Consider the following 16,387-nt stretch of genomic DNA (forward strand, 5'->3'; position numbering starts at 1 on the left):
ATTTTAACAGAATTGATATAACCACCTTAGGGAAGCTTTCACCTTACAGGCTTATCTAAACAAATTCAAATAAATCCTCTATTGTATATATTTCAATGTCCACACAGTTTATACTTTTATAACTTCTCGCTTGTTCTAGGAACTTTAGACAGTCCATCCAGGGAAGGTGTTAAGTGTAATTTTGAAACATAAAAGTAAAAAGTTCACTTCCCTTTCTGTTCGGTCCAACGTAGTATTTTCTTTCTTGAAGCATGTCCACTAATTTAAATCCAATTATTCCTCTTAAATCATGGGCTCATGCACGAACAGGGTGGCCTCCAGGAGTTCTGCCCCCCACGGGTGCTCGGCCCAGGCCCCCCAACCCCCCCCGAAGGGTCGGAGTGGGTTAAGGGGCATCTGCGGACCAGCGGCCCCTCCCATCATCCCGGGAGGGTGGGGAGACTGCCTACTACCCAAAGCAGCCGCCATATTTCCCTGTGGGAGTCAGGAGAGATGTTACGGGTCAGCCATTTCTCCCGACGGGCACGAGCGGAAGTGATGCTTTGAAATTTCAAAGGTTGCAAGCGCCTCACATTACCTTCAAGTACATCTGTGCAACTGAAAAGCCCAACCTCAAACACCGCCCCCTCCAAACAGAGTGGCAAGTAAACATAGTACTGTATTGCCCCTGGAATAAATGGCTAACAACATGGAAATTAGTGTGTGTTGCTTAAATATTTTTCAGCCTTTTTCGCCCATGACATTTTCTTTCTTTCTAAGAAACTAGGCAAGTGACGCCATTTTCCGGGGCAGGCCCCCCCCCCAATTCTTTCTCTCTCTCTAATTTTTATTTGATTTTCTGTTTTGCAATTAAAAAGCTCGTTTTACATCCTTCAAATATCAATGACTTCTCTTCTTCTCTTTCCACGGTATTTTGCATATCATAAATCCCTGCATATTTTACAAAAACTATACCATTCCGTATTCCATTACTGCGTCCATCAAAACTTATTTACACTGTTGAATTTATCTTAATGCTGCCAACATTTTGAAGTGTACACAGTTTCCTCCCATATATTCAGTAAACGTTTTCTTTTTTCTTTTTTTTAAAATAATTTTTTATTAAATTTTATAATCTTCTCTAAACGTATGTTCTTCTTGTTCTCTTATTCTATATGTTAGGTCCCCAAGCTGCGCATATTCCATCAGTTTAAGTTGCCATTCTTCTTTAGTTGGGACCTTGCTCATTTTCCGTTTTGGGGCTAACAAAACATGGGCCACAGTAGCAGCATACATAAAAAAACCTTTTCTGACACCTGGGAATTTCAGTCTGAATTACCCCAACAAAAAGGACTCTAGTTTTTTTGGGTTTTTTGAAAAGTACTTTAAAACTCCCCCCCCCAATTCATTATGGATTATTTCCCAATACTCTTTTACCCTTTTACAAGTCCACCACATGCAGTCTTAATGTTGAGATGAGAAACAATGAGTGCTAAACTTTACCAAATCGCCAGAGAAGAATACAGGCCAAGCATGATGCTGTTTTGAGACATAAGTATGCAGTTCATGTGATTGTTCAAAACAAAGTCCAGGCAGTAGTCAAAGGACTTACAGGCAAAACCTGCAAAAGGAAAGACACCCGTAAACAGGCAGCCTGCCTCTGATCAAATGCCCAAAGGTTATGACAAAAGAATTGGAAGACAACTAGTTTGGAGAAGGACTCAGCTGGACTGGTTGTTGATGGCTTCCCATGGGAGCTAACAATATGTATTGATTATCTGTAATTGTGGGATGAGATAGCAGTCAAGTACAACATTCCTAGAGTGGACATGAAAGGGGATGATTGCTCCAGCCAATAGAAAACTTCCTGTTTCCTCCTCAGCTGGGACAAACTTCCTCTGCATGTGACTAGAGGTGGGTGTGACCTTACCTGCCCAGATGACAAAAGGGCAAGGCAGGCACCACTCTCTCTTTTCTCCATTTTTCCCCCACCATGTGAGCAGCAGTGACCGCCTGTCTGCAGTCACTGGGACTAACTCCGATATGGGGTAGTTCCACATTTATATACTTTGTAACCTAAGTCTGCCTTTAGGGATCCATCTGTGAACTGAATGTGTGAGTAAACTTATAATACTTTACACAAGATTGTGTCGTGTCTATTCTTTTTAAGGGGGAGATAAGGAGATTACCAGGAATCCTATACTGAGAAGTTTAAATAAGCTTGCAACAAGCTATCCGCTGTGTGTTTAAAAGGGGGAATGCACTCTGTTAAGAAAAAGGGACTTGCTAACGCAAGTTAGGAAGGATATTATTAAACAATGTATCCTCTCCTGCCTCCCTGAACATTCCCACAGTAATTGCAATACATGTTTGGAGCATGCCTACCTGCTGACCTGTCACCCCTTCTCACAGATGTGTGTGTTTGCATGTGTTTGTTGCAATGGCTAAATTTTATATTTTTTAAAAAAGAAAATATTTACGGTATTTGGTTTTTCAAATTAAAGTTTTACAATCACATATCCAACATACATCATAAAAACAAGATTCCATAGAATCTCCTGGACTTCCCTCCTCCCCTTTGTGGATCCTATTGTTAGTCTTTTCCTCTGGCACCTTTTATAATAATCCAAATCTTTTTACATCTCCATTATATCCAAAATTCACCATTAAACTGCAAGTGTTATTCCAATCCATAGTGGCTAAATTGTATATTGCAGAGTGTGCAGTCTTCTGGTTTAATGGGAAAACACACATATTTTTGGCTCAAACGGGTCATACAAAAACTACAGTTTTCTATAACTACACGTCAGGTTAAGGGACCCAGGTGGCGCTGTGGTTAAACCACTGAACCTAGGGCTTGCTGATCAGAATGTTGGCGGTTCGAATCCCTGTGACGGGGTGAGCTCCCGTTGCTTGGTCCCAGCTCCTGCCAACCTAGCAGTTCGAAAGCACGTCAAAATGCAAGTAGATAAATAGGAACCGCTACAGCGGGAAGGTAAACGGCGTTTCCATGTGCTGCTCTGGTTTGCCAGAAGCGGCTTTGTCATGCTGGCCACATGACCTGGAAGCTATATGCCGGCTCCCTCGGCCAATAATGCGAGATGAGCGCGCAACCCCAAAGTCGGTCACGACTGGACCTAATGGTCAGGGGTCCCTTTACCTTTACCTTTACACGTCAGGTTAACTTAAAAGTTAGATGAAGACAAAACCTACTCTTTGATTTCTAAGCAGCTAAGTTTGCACTGTGTCCTTTAGTTGAGAACTACCCAAACTGTATATAGAAATTTATTCATGTATGTGACTACAGCAGCAAGAATGTTACTTGCCCAAAAATGGAAAGAAGGAAATGTCCCAGCAAAAGAATAATGGGTACAAAAACTTATGCAGAAACTTGCCAGAAAAATAAGAAAGCAAGATAACAAACTTTTTGTAAAAGAATGAAAATGGTTTATTGAATATTGACAAACAAATTGCAAACAGATAAGAACATTGGCAGGATTCTTATAATAACCTGCAGTTTCGTAAGGGTATATATTTAAAGCAGATAAATAAATGAACAAATTAAGGTTAATTTGGATATGCAGAAAATAAAATTAAGGAACTGCAGAAAGAGGGGGAAGGAAGTTTTGAAATCTTAAAATGACTGTAAAAATATTGAAATGTATAAACCTGAAAATCATAAATAAAATTAAAAACAAACAAATAAAAACAACAACGGGTAACACAGGGCCCCTCCTATACATACAGTCTCACGAGGAATGAAATAAACGTACGCAGTGCTTTTTTCTGGGGGGACACAGGGGGACGTATACCCCTAAACATTTTGTGAATTTAAGTTTAGCCTCATTGAGGGGCAGTATTTCAATATGAGTAGGAAAATGAGAGTACTGTACCCCTAAAGATATTACTTTAGAAAAAAAAGCACTGAACTTATGGATTTCAATGGCGCTCACCAGAGAGGTGTCGGAAATGAATTCCAGTGAGTTCTGGCTGGGGAAAAAAAAAAGCCTTGGCATGCCAGCCACATTGTGATAAGTGCACAGTTCTTACCAGCATAAAGCATGACATCGAGACAGCCGGTCACAAAGAGGGCCTGCCCAATGACATTATCATCTCGGGTGGATAACTCCCCCAGCCAGCTCAGCACATGCACAGAGTCCTGGTATCTAGGGAGAAGCACAAGGGAGGGAAAGTCTCTCCAGGCAATTCTGGTAAGGTACTGCAGTTCTTCCCAAGGCTGGCTTGGTTTGTTGTCCATCATACTATGCAGCCACTGACTTATCATAGCTGTGCACTTCATGTAGGCTTTCCAAACTGTTGCCCGGAGCGCTTTTTTGTGAGAATGCAAAAGCTGTGTTGTCCTCCTTGCAATGCCATTCACAAGAAATAGAATGTGATGGGCTTAAAGGTGACTTGAACCCAGTGCCGGCTTTACGTATAAGCTAAACAAGCTATAGCTTAGGGCCCCATTCTCTTGGGGGCCCCCAAAAAAATAAAGGAAAAAACCCACTAGATGTACATTTCCAAAATATAAGATAAAAAACAAATAAAATAAAACCTACATACAGCAACAGTGTTTTGTGTTGTGTAGGCTCCTATGATGTAAGTCAAGCATCCCCAAACTTCAGCCCTCCAGATGTTTTGGACTACAATTCCCATCATCCCTGACCATTGGTCCTGTTAGCTAGGGATCATGGGAGTTGTAGGCCTAAACATCTGGAGGGCCGCAGTTTGGGGATGCCTGATGTAAGTCATGGGCCGCGCCTGCTAGCCTGCTCCCTCAAATATCACTGGTTTGCTCATTTCTATATACAGTGGTACCTTGGTTCTCAAACTTACCGGTAATCGTATTTGTTATGTCCAAATGACTTAAGATACCTATTAGGTCCATAAATTACAGTGGTACCTCATGTTACGGACGGGATCAGCCCTGAGTGCTCACTGGAAGGACAGATCCTGAAGCTGAGGCTCCAATACTTTGGCCACCTCATGAGAAGAGAAGACTCCCTGGAAAAGACCCTGATGTTGGGAAGGATTGAGGGCACAAGGAGAAGGGGATGACAGAGGACGAGATGGTTGGACAGTGTTCTCGAAGCTACAAACATGAGTTTGACCAAGCTGTGGGAGGCAGTGGAAGACAGGGGTGCCTGGCATGCTCTGGTCCATGGGGTCACGAAGAGTCAGACACGACTAAACAACAACAACAGCAAGCTAATGAACAATCTGCATGTAACCAGTAAGGAATGATCTGCATGTAACCAGTTGGGCAAGCCACACAAGCTAGCTAGCTATAAATTAGATGGTTTGGGGCAGAGTTTTTAGAAGCTCATGTATGGCGGCTGTGTAAACTGAGGCTACCTCAGGGAGCTTCCAACTGGCAGATTGAAGTGCTTGCTTAGTTTTTGAACAACTTAGTTCTCGAACGTTTTGGCTCCCGAACGCCACAAACCTGGGAGTGAGTGTTACGATTTGCAAACTATTTTTGGAAGCCGAAAATCCGACGTGGCTTCCAATTGGCTGCAGGAGCTTCCTGCAGCCAATCAGATGCCACGCTTCGGTTTTCAAAGTCGAATGGACTTCCGGAACGGATTCAGTTCGACTTTCAAGGTACGACTGTATACTGCTTGCTGTTTAGAATAAAATCTTTAATCTTCTCACTCACTTGTGCTTTATATTACTTCTGAATCTCATTTTAAAAGAACCACTGTACATTTGGCAAGATATTTAGTCAACAGTGGGAGATGCATTAGGCAAAGTACCTTGTCCTGAGAAAAAGAGCATTGAAAAGGTCGTTGAGAACAATGCAGTCGAGTTTGGGCTTCTTCAGTTGCACACACAGCTCATGTGCCCGATAACCTGAAAAGAAAGCAATGCATAAAATTGCCACTCTTTCGATCCCGAAAGTCACATTTGGGAGCCGGCCGGCTGACTTACCAAGCTGGACAGCTAAAGGCAAGTTCCCCAAGCAGAGCTTCATGTAGGCTAGTGACATTGCCAGCTTAGCTATGATTAAGAGCTCTTCTCCAACAACTCGAAGGTGTGTGCTACGCCGGATAGCCATTAACTCATATTTCATCCATTCATGCTGGTGGCCCATCAGCTGACAGCAGAGTGAGAATTCCATGTAGGAGGAGATTATCTATGGCGATGCAAACAATAAGACAAGTGAACTTCGTCATCTGTTGAGAGCTCTCGATCAGAGAGCACTCGAAATGGATTTGAGGAAGCACCTTGATAGACCAGAAGCCCTCTGAATTGATGCTGTTCTTCCCTTGACCCTTTTCATTCTGACTTCCACCCCAGGGAGAGGGCCAAGGGGGGAATCAGTGGCCCTGGTAGGTGAGTAACATTTGTCTGGAGATGGCCCAAGTTTAGGGTCCTGTGCACACCCAGCCCAAGGAGGACAAAGGGCCAGTGACAAAGCATGAACCTCAGGGAGCTGCTGAGGAGCTGTAAATGCCTAACACATACACACACACTTCTGGTGGCTGGGCAGCTGGTGCCCCTCCCTGGACTTGTTGGTAAGGTAAAGGTAAAGGACCCCTGGACAGTTAAGTCCAGTCAAAGGCGACTATGGGGTTGTGGCGCTCATCTCGCTTTCAGGCCGAGGGAGCCAACGTTTGTCCACAGACAGCTTTCCGGGTCACGAGGCCAGCAGGACTAAATCACTTCTGGCGCAGCGGAACACCATGACAGAAAGCAGAGCGCCCGGAAACGCCGTTTACCTTCCTGCCGCAGCGGTACCTATTTATCTACTTGCACTGGCGTGCTTTCCAACTGCTAGGTTGGCAGGAGCTGGGACAGAGCAACGGGTGCTCACTCTGTCATGGGGATTCAAACCGCTGACCTGATCGGCAAGCCCAAGAGGCTCAGTGGTTAGGGCAACATCTACACTCCAAAATCAAGTACCCTCGTCTGACGGTGTAGCACATACCCTTCCCCATCTTTCATCTCTGGCACAAAACCCCATAAATCTCTACCCCCTTCCCCCACATCGGCCTCCTGCCCCCCTCAGCTAATCCTGCCACTCCTCAGAGCCCTGCTATTCCCTGACATTTAAAGGTGATAAGCCTACAGTGGTACCTCTACATACGAATTTAATGCGTTCCGAACGCACATTTGTAAGTCGAAGAAAATTGTAAGTCGAATCCCATAGGAATGCATTGGGAGAAAAAATTCATAAGTAGAAGCAACCCTATCTAAAAATTCGTAAGTAGAAAAAATCCTATCTAAACCGCATCCAAGATGGCGGACGGAGCTCCATTCGTAAGTAGAAACATTCGTAAGTAGAGGTACCACTGTACTTCTGAATGATGTGGTCAGTGTGACCTTATTTGACTAGAGCAGTGTTTCCCAACCTTGTGCCTCCAGATGTTTTGGGACTACAACTCCCATCATCCCTAGCTAGCAAGACCAGTGGTCAGGAATGATGGGAATTGTAGTCCGAAAACAGCTGGAGGCACAAGGTTGGGAAACACTGGACTAGAGGGTGCATTGCTTTTGGAGAAACATAGAGCTAGGTGTGTCCTTTTGGGCCTCTAATTGTCCAGGAGGCTTTCCCCTCTTTTAGACAGCTTAGATTTTGCTATGCTGGTCCTTACTCCCATATTGACCAAGTTTGATCATTGCAATGCCTTCTAAAGTGAGCTGCCAGTGAAGATGATTCGGAAGTTTCAGTCGGTGGCAAGTGCTGCTGCACACCCCACGGGCAAATTTTCCCGTGAAGGAGCAGCCGGTAAAAAGCCAGGAGCGAAAAGCTTTCTGTACCTGGGACTCGTCTTGAGATTCCTCTGCGCAGTTCACATTCATGAGAGCTGCTAAGCGGGAGAACTTTTTGCTGCTGGTGGCAAGATCCAAGCTGAAGAGCTGCCACAGCAGGGAAAGGCAGTGCCCTTGCTGGTACAGAACAGCTAGTTTCTTCTCCCTGCTATAAAAGATACCACAGGAGTACAGAGGATCAGAAAGCCTCCAGCTGCCCGCTCTCCTCACAATCCCCCTTATTATCTTTGAGATAATCCAGGAAATTTACTGGTGCAACAAGCCCGCTTACCTCTTTTGGTGTGGCAGCATCTCAGGGTGGCAGAGGCTCACCCAGGACCCCAACGAGAGAGGCATGGCCTCAATGCTCCCTTCTTGATGGCCTCCACCACCTATCAGGAGCCAGATCCTAGCCTGCATCCCGCTTTGGCGAATGGGGATGCAGGCTCGGACACGGGCTGTGCCAGGGGGCGGAGCTGGCGGAGCAGGAAGGTTTCCCTTGGGTCCGCCCCCTGGCCATTTAAATAGCCCTCACCCAGGGCCGTGCCTACTTTCCTTCATCAGGTTCCCCTGCCCACCCACCTACCCTCGGTTTAAGCTGTTAGTCAAGGACTTTGCTGTGGCTACAGCGGCCGGCGTTTTGTGGGGCAGGGTAGGAATTTGTCCACCGGGCTAATTGGTTCTGACCTGGTGGTTTTGCCTACCTCATAGCAACCATCACAACCGGTTGGGCATTGGGGCAATCCTTTGCCTTGGGTGGAGAGGAGGTTGTAGTCTCCGCCTGCCCCTCCAAATGCTGGGGTATCCCGTTAAAGGGATCTGGGGGGAGTGGACATGTCCGCGTGCCCAGGCAGGACCAGGGGCAAAGGCACTTCCCCAGACAGCGGTCCCTCTGGGGGGTCACCCTATTTGATGTAAGTCTTAGGAACCCCCACCTGGATTGACTTATGCATCATAGCCGATGGGACAGGTTGGAGTTACAAGGGTGCAAGCTGACCTGTCTTGCACCAGGCGATGTGGGAGCACAAACATAGGTGCAGATGCAGAGGAAAATGTACAGTGGTACCTCCAGTTGTGGGTGGGATCCGTTCCGGAGCTCCCAGAGGGACCGCTTCTCCACATGCACGCACAGCGGCAGACTGCTTCTGTGCATGCGCGTGCGGTGAAACGCTTCTGGGTTTGCCGCTGTCGCAACCCAAAGTTTACGTTACCCAAGGGTAGCATAAGCCAAGGTGCTACTGTATTTCGCATCCTCTCTAAGAAGATGAGGAACAATTGTCCATCCTATGCACAGTGACTGGGATAAAACCCAATCCAACACCTTACTCTAAGGTAGGTCTCAGCTAAGAGAAAAGTTTATGGCCCAAACAGCAGTTGAGCAGTACAATATGCTGCCTAGAGGGGGACAGAGTTGAAACAATTCCTCGACTTGAGAAGCTTCCTACTAGTAGAGGCTTGACAGGCACCCAACTGTAGGTTACATGAGATCTCGCCGGTGGACCCGTTGATCCACAATACCCCTTTCAATTCTATAACTCAGCAGCACATCCACTCCACCTTCTAAAAACAACTTGCCAGAATCACCATACCCACTGGACATTTGCCAAGAAACCGGCTTCTTCTGATGAGACCTGTGTTTGGACGTTTCCACCATGGACTTGATAAAGGCTCCCACAATGGTTATTGGGAAGCGTGTCTTCAATAAACTCAAAGCCTTCTTCATCAGTTTTTTTGCCAGATTGATTTGACCCATGTTGTAAGAGACCTACAGAGACGTGCAAGAGACAACAATGCAATGGCTATTGGCGAGTTCTTTCGTATCACCTGATAACTTTGCTTCTCGCAGTGAGGTAACCAGCAAAAGGCCCTCGGAGCTGGACCTCAGTGTCCGGGCTGGATGATGAGGGTGGAGACGCTCCTTCAGGTATACTGGGCTGAGGCCGTTCTAGGGCTGTAAAGGTTGGCACCAACACTTTGAACTGTCCTCGGAAACATACTGGGAGCCAATGTAGGTCTTTCAGGACCAGTATTATATAGTCCCGGTGGTTGCACCCAGTCACCTGTCTAGCTGCCACATTCTGGATTAGTGGTAGTTTCTGGATCACCTTCAAAGGTAGCCATGTTGCAGTAGTCCAAGTGGGAGATAACCAGAGCATGCACTACTCTGGCAAGACAGTCTGTGGGCAGGCAGGGTCTCAGCCAGCGTACCAGATGGAGCTAGTAGACAGCTGCCCTGGACACAGAATTAACTTGCATCTCCATGGACAGCTGTGAGTCTAAAATGACTCCCAGGCTGCGCACCAGGTCTTTCCGGGGCATGGTTACCCCGTTCAGGACCAGGGAGTCCCCCACACCCACCCACCCCCCTGTCCCCCCAGAACAGTACTTCTGTCTTGTTGGTATTCAACCTCAATCTGATAGCTGCCATCCATCCTCCAACCACCTCCAGACACTCACACAGGACCTTGACCGCCTTCACTGACCTCCCCCTGAATCCCAGACACCTTGTTTAACGCATGGACCTGCAAGAGAGCCTCTTGGGCACATCTTTTCATGGGGGTGGGTTGATATGGGGCAAGGAGTATTGCATTTGTGCAGCAAGACTCCAACGGAAATAATGTTTGGCCATGATCATCCATGTTGCCTACGCAGCGGTTGCGAGTATGTGACTACAAGAGGGGCTGCTGGAAGAAGCAGAGTGAAGTTGCTCATAAAAGTGAATACCACTACTTAATTTTTGCAAACAAAATCGTGGGGTGTCCAGCAGCTCTGTTCACCACACAGCAGCAACGACTTCTGTAGGAACTATTGTAGCCAGCTTTCCCAGAGGGGGTGAGAAAAAGAAGGAGCTTATTCAAGGGGTGGGAGCTGGAGGTTATCCCAGTGTGGAATGCCCAAGAGATGGGTTACCCTCAACCCCCCCCCCCCGGAGGGATAGATCAGTTGGTGGAGCACAAAAGTCTTAATCTCAGGGTCGTGGGTTTGAGCCCTGCATTGGACAAAATATTCCTGCATTGCAGGGGGTTGGACTAGATGATCCTCATGCCCCCTTCCAACTCTACAATTCTATGATTGCAGGGTCTTTTCCCTGCCTCCATGTAAATTAGTGGCTCCATTAGTTCCTATGGGGGTGGAGAAACAGCTTGTGGGAGGAGCAAAAAGGTTAAGCCACCCTCACCGGTCATCCCATACTGTCCAGTATTAACCCATTTGATTTTTAAGAATTGAGAAGGTTGGTATTTTAAAAACCCTTCACTGCTTAATGAATAGCCATTTCAATTTTAACAAATAACTTGAGTGGAATTTACATCTCGGCCTGCACAAGACTTCTGAACGAGCAACTGGGTAGGAAATGATGGATTGATTTAAAAACAGAAATGTGGGGAAGGGGGGGGTCATACTTGAGAAGAAAGGGAAGCCCCATAGCTCTAGCCCTCAGGCCATCTCTATAGGCATGTGTGCACCAAGTGATAAGGTGCACATTGTTAGTTCTATATGCAGAGCAGCCATTAAAAACTAATATAATAGAATTGTCATGTGTGTAAGATCTATTAAAGCGACACAAATAAATGCAATTTAGAAAGCACAGCATCAGCCCCCTCATTAAAAGCAGTCAGCTCCCAAAAGACTGTTGGAAGAAGGAGGTCTTTGCCGGCTGGTGAAGCTGAAGCGACAACAAGGAAGGAACCAGTCGGGCATCTCTAGGGAGGGAGTTCAAGAGTCTGGGAGTAGCCACCGAGAAGGCCCCCCCACCCCAGGGTGCTTGTGAGGGTGGCGGGACCAAGAGACAGGTCTCGCCTGAAAATCTCAGAGCCCAGGGAGGTTCCTATGAAGGAATACAGTCTTCCAGAAAGCCTGGACCCAAGCCATGTAGGGCTTCGTACTTCAAAATCTCCACCCTCCCCGTATCAACCAAATCCAGCAGGTCCTCTTACCTCTCCCTTGAGGCTGTGCAATACTGACTCCTCAAACAAGCTAATGTTTCTTTGCTTGGGACTCACAGATTTCAGCAGGAGCTCTGCTGTGTTCAGATACGTAAAAGCCTCAAAGAAGGACAACACAGAATAGAATGTTTACTTCCTTGATCCCTGTTTACACCCATCCCTTGCCCATATTCCAGTGCATCTGGGGTTGTGCTCGGTGCACACACTCTCCATTCATCAGAGGAGTACGGGGAGACGGGCGAGGGGGCAAGATTTTCTCTTTGCCTTTCTGTCAAGTCCGCTCACCCCAGGAACTGGAACTTCAGTGCCCTTCCTGATAGGCGGAGGGAGCATAAGCCCCTGCCGCCCATCGGAAACCAGATCCTAGCCTGCATCCTGCTTTGGCGAATGAAGCTGCAGGCAGAGATTTGGGCTGTGCCAGGGAGCAGAGCTGACGGAGTGGGCTTCCCTCGGGTCTGCCCCTTGCCCATTTAAGCAGCCTACACCTGTTTGTTCATTCGCCAGGTTCCGCCACCAACTCGCCCACCCTCGGTTTAAGCTGATAGTCAATGATTTTGCTGTGGTTACAGTCATCGCCACTTTATAGGGCCGGGTAGGAATTTGCCCACTGAGCTAATTGGCCCGGTGGTTTTGCCTACCTCATAGCAATCATCACAACTGATTGGGCACTGGGGCAATCCTTTGTTTTGGATGGAGGGGTAGTTGTAGTCTCCGCCTGCCCCTCCAAACGCTGGGGGATCCAGGGGGAGTGGCCATCAGGGCGTCTTAAGCCCATCCAGCGCCCTGGCGCTAGGTCCCTCCAGTGCCCCCCTCCAGAGCCTCTCCAAGGGCCCGGGAGTGCCAAGCGGACCACGGCAGCAGCGGAAGGCCACCTCCGAGGACTCTGCGCTGCGCCTCCTTCTCATTTCCCCAGCGCTGGGTTCTGTTCAGTCAAGTTTCGCCACCAGCGCGCGCACCGCGGGACCAGCAAGAGCTGCTTGGGCGCTGGGGTCACCCTATTGGACGCAAGTCTTAGGAACCCCCGCCTGGATTGACCACGCATCACTTCTGGTGAGCGGGCTAGAAGTATTTAGATTGCCCCATGCCCATGCCAAACCTCTTTCATCTGTATTCAATAATGTTGTGGCCTGTTTTGACCCAAAACCAGTCTTAAAAGGTAAAGGGACCCCTGACTGTTAGGTCCAGTTGCAGACAATTCTGGGGTTGCGGCGCTCATCTCGCTTTACTGGCCGAGGGAGCGGGCGTACAGCTTCCGGGTCATGTGGCCAGCATGACTAAGCCACTTCTGCAAACCAGAGCAGCGCACGGAAATGCCGTTTATCTTCCTGCTGGAGCAGTACCTATTTATCTACTTGCACTTCGACGTGCTTTCAAACTGCTAGGTTGGCAGGAGCAGGGACCGAGCAACAGGAGCTCACCCCGTCACGGGGATTCGACCAATCTTATTGGTCTTATTGGTCTCTTATTTATATGGGTTGGGGTATGGGGAGCCCGGTGCTTGGTCCTGCAAGGCTCGAATAGTTGCCCAAGCCCAAGCCTTTTTGGTCCATTGACAAAACTGACCCTCTCACCCACTCAACCAACAGAAGAGAGGGAGAAAACTCACCGTGCATGGGAAACTGTCCTGTAGCAGAGTAAAATAAAACTAGCAACAGATCTGTTCCCCACATGGTGCTACAGATAAGAGTACAAACTTCTATCATACACAGCTTTGCCCTATCACTATCCTGCGGCTTGGGCTTTCACAAAAACTTGACACATGCAATGTTGTGCATTTAGGGTAGCCTCTGACTGTGGAGAAGGAGAGAGGCATGAAGGACATGTGCAGCTGGAGTGGGGAAGATGGAGTAGGTCTTACTCACCATATAATTGTTGGAAAGGTGGACATAACCACATGCAGACTCCAACAAATAATAAAGGGCCCGAGCAGTATCTTCCACAGCAACGCAGTGTTGAGACAAAGGGATGGTGATGTACTCCACAATCTCTTCACATTCACAGGAGCTCAAGTTCTTGATTCTTTTCTTGCCCATCTCAGTAAGCATGATGATTTCATCCATCCTCTCTAAAAACTTCATTTCTGTATCTTCCGCTCTGACCAAATAGGGACAGTAGGGGGGAAATCTCAGCAACTCCTAACGTATGCTTGGCTCCTCAACCCAGGACAGAAAGACTTAAGGCTCATCCACACCTACCTTCACTCCTGATTTCTGATATTTAGAATATACTGGACCCCATTACGTTTGTTTTAAAAAGGACTAATTACAGTGGTACCTTTACTTACGAATTTAATGCATTCCGAAAGCACATTCGTAAGTCGAAAAAAAATTGTAAGTCGAATCCCATAGGAATGCATTGGGAGAAAAAATTTGTAAGTCGAAGCAACCCTATCTAAAAATTCGTAAGTAGAAAAAATCCTATCTAAACCGCATCCAAGATGGCGGACGGAGCTCCATTTGTAAGTAGAAACATTCGTAAGTAGAGTCCCATGGACTGCAGGAAGATCAATTCATTCATTAGGAAATGAATTGATATCCATTCTTAGGAAATATCCATTCTTAGGAAATCAGCCCTGGGTGCTCACTGGAAGGACAGATCCTGAAGCTGAGGTTCCAATACTTTGGCCACCTCATGAGTAGAGAAGACTTCCTGGAAAAGACCCTGATGTTGGGCAAGATTGAGGGCACAAGGAGAAGGGGACAACAGAGGATGAGTGTTGGTTGGACAGTGTTCTTGAAGCTACCAACATGAGTCTGACCAAACTGCGGGAGGCAGTGCAAGACAGGAGTGCCTGGCGTGCTCTGGTCCATGGGGTCATGAAGAGTCAAACATGACTAAACAACTGAACAACAAAAGCAGGCATGCCCAAAGTCCATTTTGGGGGCCTAACCCGGCCCGCCATTTGGTTTAATCTGGCCCCTGTGGCAGTTTATTTCCTGGGGTGAAATCCTAAAAAACCCTTCACAATTTCAACCCTAAAAAAAGCTCAACAACCCCAATCTTAAAAAAGGTCAACAATCTTGGTTGGCCCTTTGGTCAGCCCTCACGGCCCTTCACTTCATCAAATCTGGCCCTCTTTGAAAAAAGTTTGGACACCACTGATCTACGGTATCTAACTGTTGGATATGCAATAGGGATAATGCTTCTCTAAAATAGATGTCTTTTCATTGTCCTATATGGAAAGATTTTTGGCAGAAGGTAACCAAAACTGAAGCGAAAGCGGGCTGGGTGAAAGCCAGCTCTCTGAAGAATCTCAATCTCTCACGGCACAAGGGGGGAAGACGAATTCCTCACTGGAAGAGTAGTTAGTTGAACCTGTCAGTCCAAAAATTAGATGAATGGGACAGGTCAAAGACAGAAGGAAAACCAATAAACGTAAGCGGAGAAAGTTCAGGATATTCTGCAGGAGCCGGAAGTATTCTTCAGAAGACTCAACTTGATTGTGATTTATGGATGCTCTGAGAGAGAGCGGCCAGAGGCTAATTGCTTGTATGCAATAAATCTCCTGGCACCACTCTTACAAATACTGTAATAGGTTGAGATCTGGCGAAATACAATAACAACTTTGTAAAGTATACAGTTTTGGGCCCCCCCCTGCTCCCTTTATTTCCCTCTACACAGGTGATGTCCCCCCCCCCCATTTACATCTCATCATGTTTAGTTCCACATATAACTATGTACTTATTGAACTTTTTGAAAATTAAATATATAAATAAAACCTTTGCTCCTCATTTCTAGGTACAAGTCCAGGCTTTCTAGGTCCAGGTCTGAGACTCCCACCCCCTTTTTTTGCCCCAATGAAAATCAGCTCTTTACCACTGAGTTGGAGCAAACAGCAATCCGTGGAAAATCCAAGTTGCTGTTTCCTCCAGTTAAAAGAATCTCGTGAAAATTCATCAGCCTTCATGTGCAAATTTCTCCTAATCAACATTCTTATTTGTGCTTTTGCCTAATATACACATTTCTGTGTGATACTTGCACTAATATATCCAGCTCCTTCAACCGTTCCTCATAAGGCTTAGTTCCAGACCCGTGATCATCTTAGCAGCCCTCCTCTGCACACATTCCAGCTTGTCAACTTCCTTCTTAAACTGTGATGCCCAGAATTGGACACAGGACTCCCAAGTGTGGTCTGACCAAGGCAGAAGACCACTATTACTTCCCTTGACCTAGACACTAGACTTCTGTTGATGCAACCTAGAATGGCATTAGCTTTTTTGCTGCTGCATCACTCTGTTAACGCATTTTAAGCTTGTCATCCACCAAGACCCCTAGATCCTTTTCACATGTACTGCTGGTAAGCCAGGTGTCCCCCATCCTATATTTGTGCATCTGGTTCTTCCTATCTTAAGTTCAGAATCTGACCTTTGTCCCTACTCAGATTCATTGTGGCCCAGTTCTCTAGTCTGTTGAAGTCCTTTTGAATCCCGATTCTGTCTTCTGCTCCATTAGCTACCCTGCCCAGTTGGGTGTCATCTGCAACTTTGATGACTGTCCCCACAATTCCTTCATCCAAGTCATTTATAAAGACGTTGAAATAACAACGGCCCCAGGACAGAACCCTGCAACACTCCAATCCACACGACTGCTTTGGAGCAGAGCAGGGAGTTAATTAACTGTCACAGATACAGAGAAAAAGAGGGAGCGACTGAGAAATGGGGTATCAGGGAAACCATGAAGAAATGTGGTAAGGGGGGGGGAGAGAT

At 46.8% G+C, this 16,387-nt stretch overlaps 1 protein-coding gene across 1 annotated transcript in view; it reads right to left on the minus strand.

Moving 5' to 3' along the window:
• ADCY10 (adenylate cyclase 10) overlaps positions 1–16,387 on the minus strand; it is a 64,863-nt gene that overhangs the window by 4,547 nt on the left and 43,929 nt on the right. The window contains exons 21-28 of the mRNA XM_035123567.3: positions 13,544–13,775; positions 11,673–11,780; positions 9,327–9,502; positions 7,747–7,906; positions 5,914–6,118; positions 5,739–5,835; positions 4,030–4,145; positions 1,483–1,600 (exon numbers count right to left, since the gene is read on the minus strand). Coding sequence (XP_034979458.2) covers positions 1,483–1,600; positions 4,030–4,145; positions 5,739–5,835; positions 5,914–6,118; positions 7,747–7,906; positions 9,327–9,502; positions 11,673–11,780; positions 13,544–13,775 — 1,212 coding nt within the window. The remainder of the gene's footprint in view (positions 1–1,482; positions 1,601–4,029; positions 4,146–5,738; positions 5,836–5,913; positions 6,119–7,746; positions 7,907–9,326; positions 9,503–11,672; positions 11,781–13,543; positions 13,776–16,387) is intronic.

Source organism: Zootoca vivipara, chromosome 7 (assembly GCF_965207765.1).
Source record: "Zootoca vivipara chromosome 7, rZooViv2.hap1.1, whole genome shotgun sequence".
NCBI classification, from domain to species: Eukaryota; Metazoa; Chordata; class Lepidosauria; order Squamata; family Lacertidae; genus Zootoca; species Zootoca vivipara.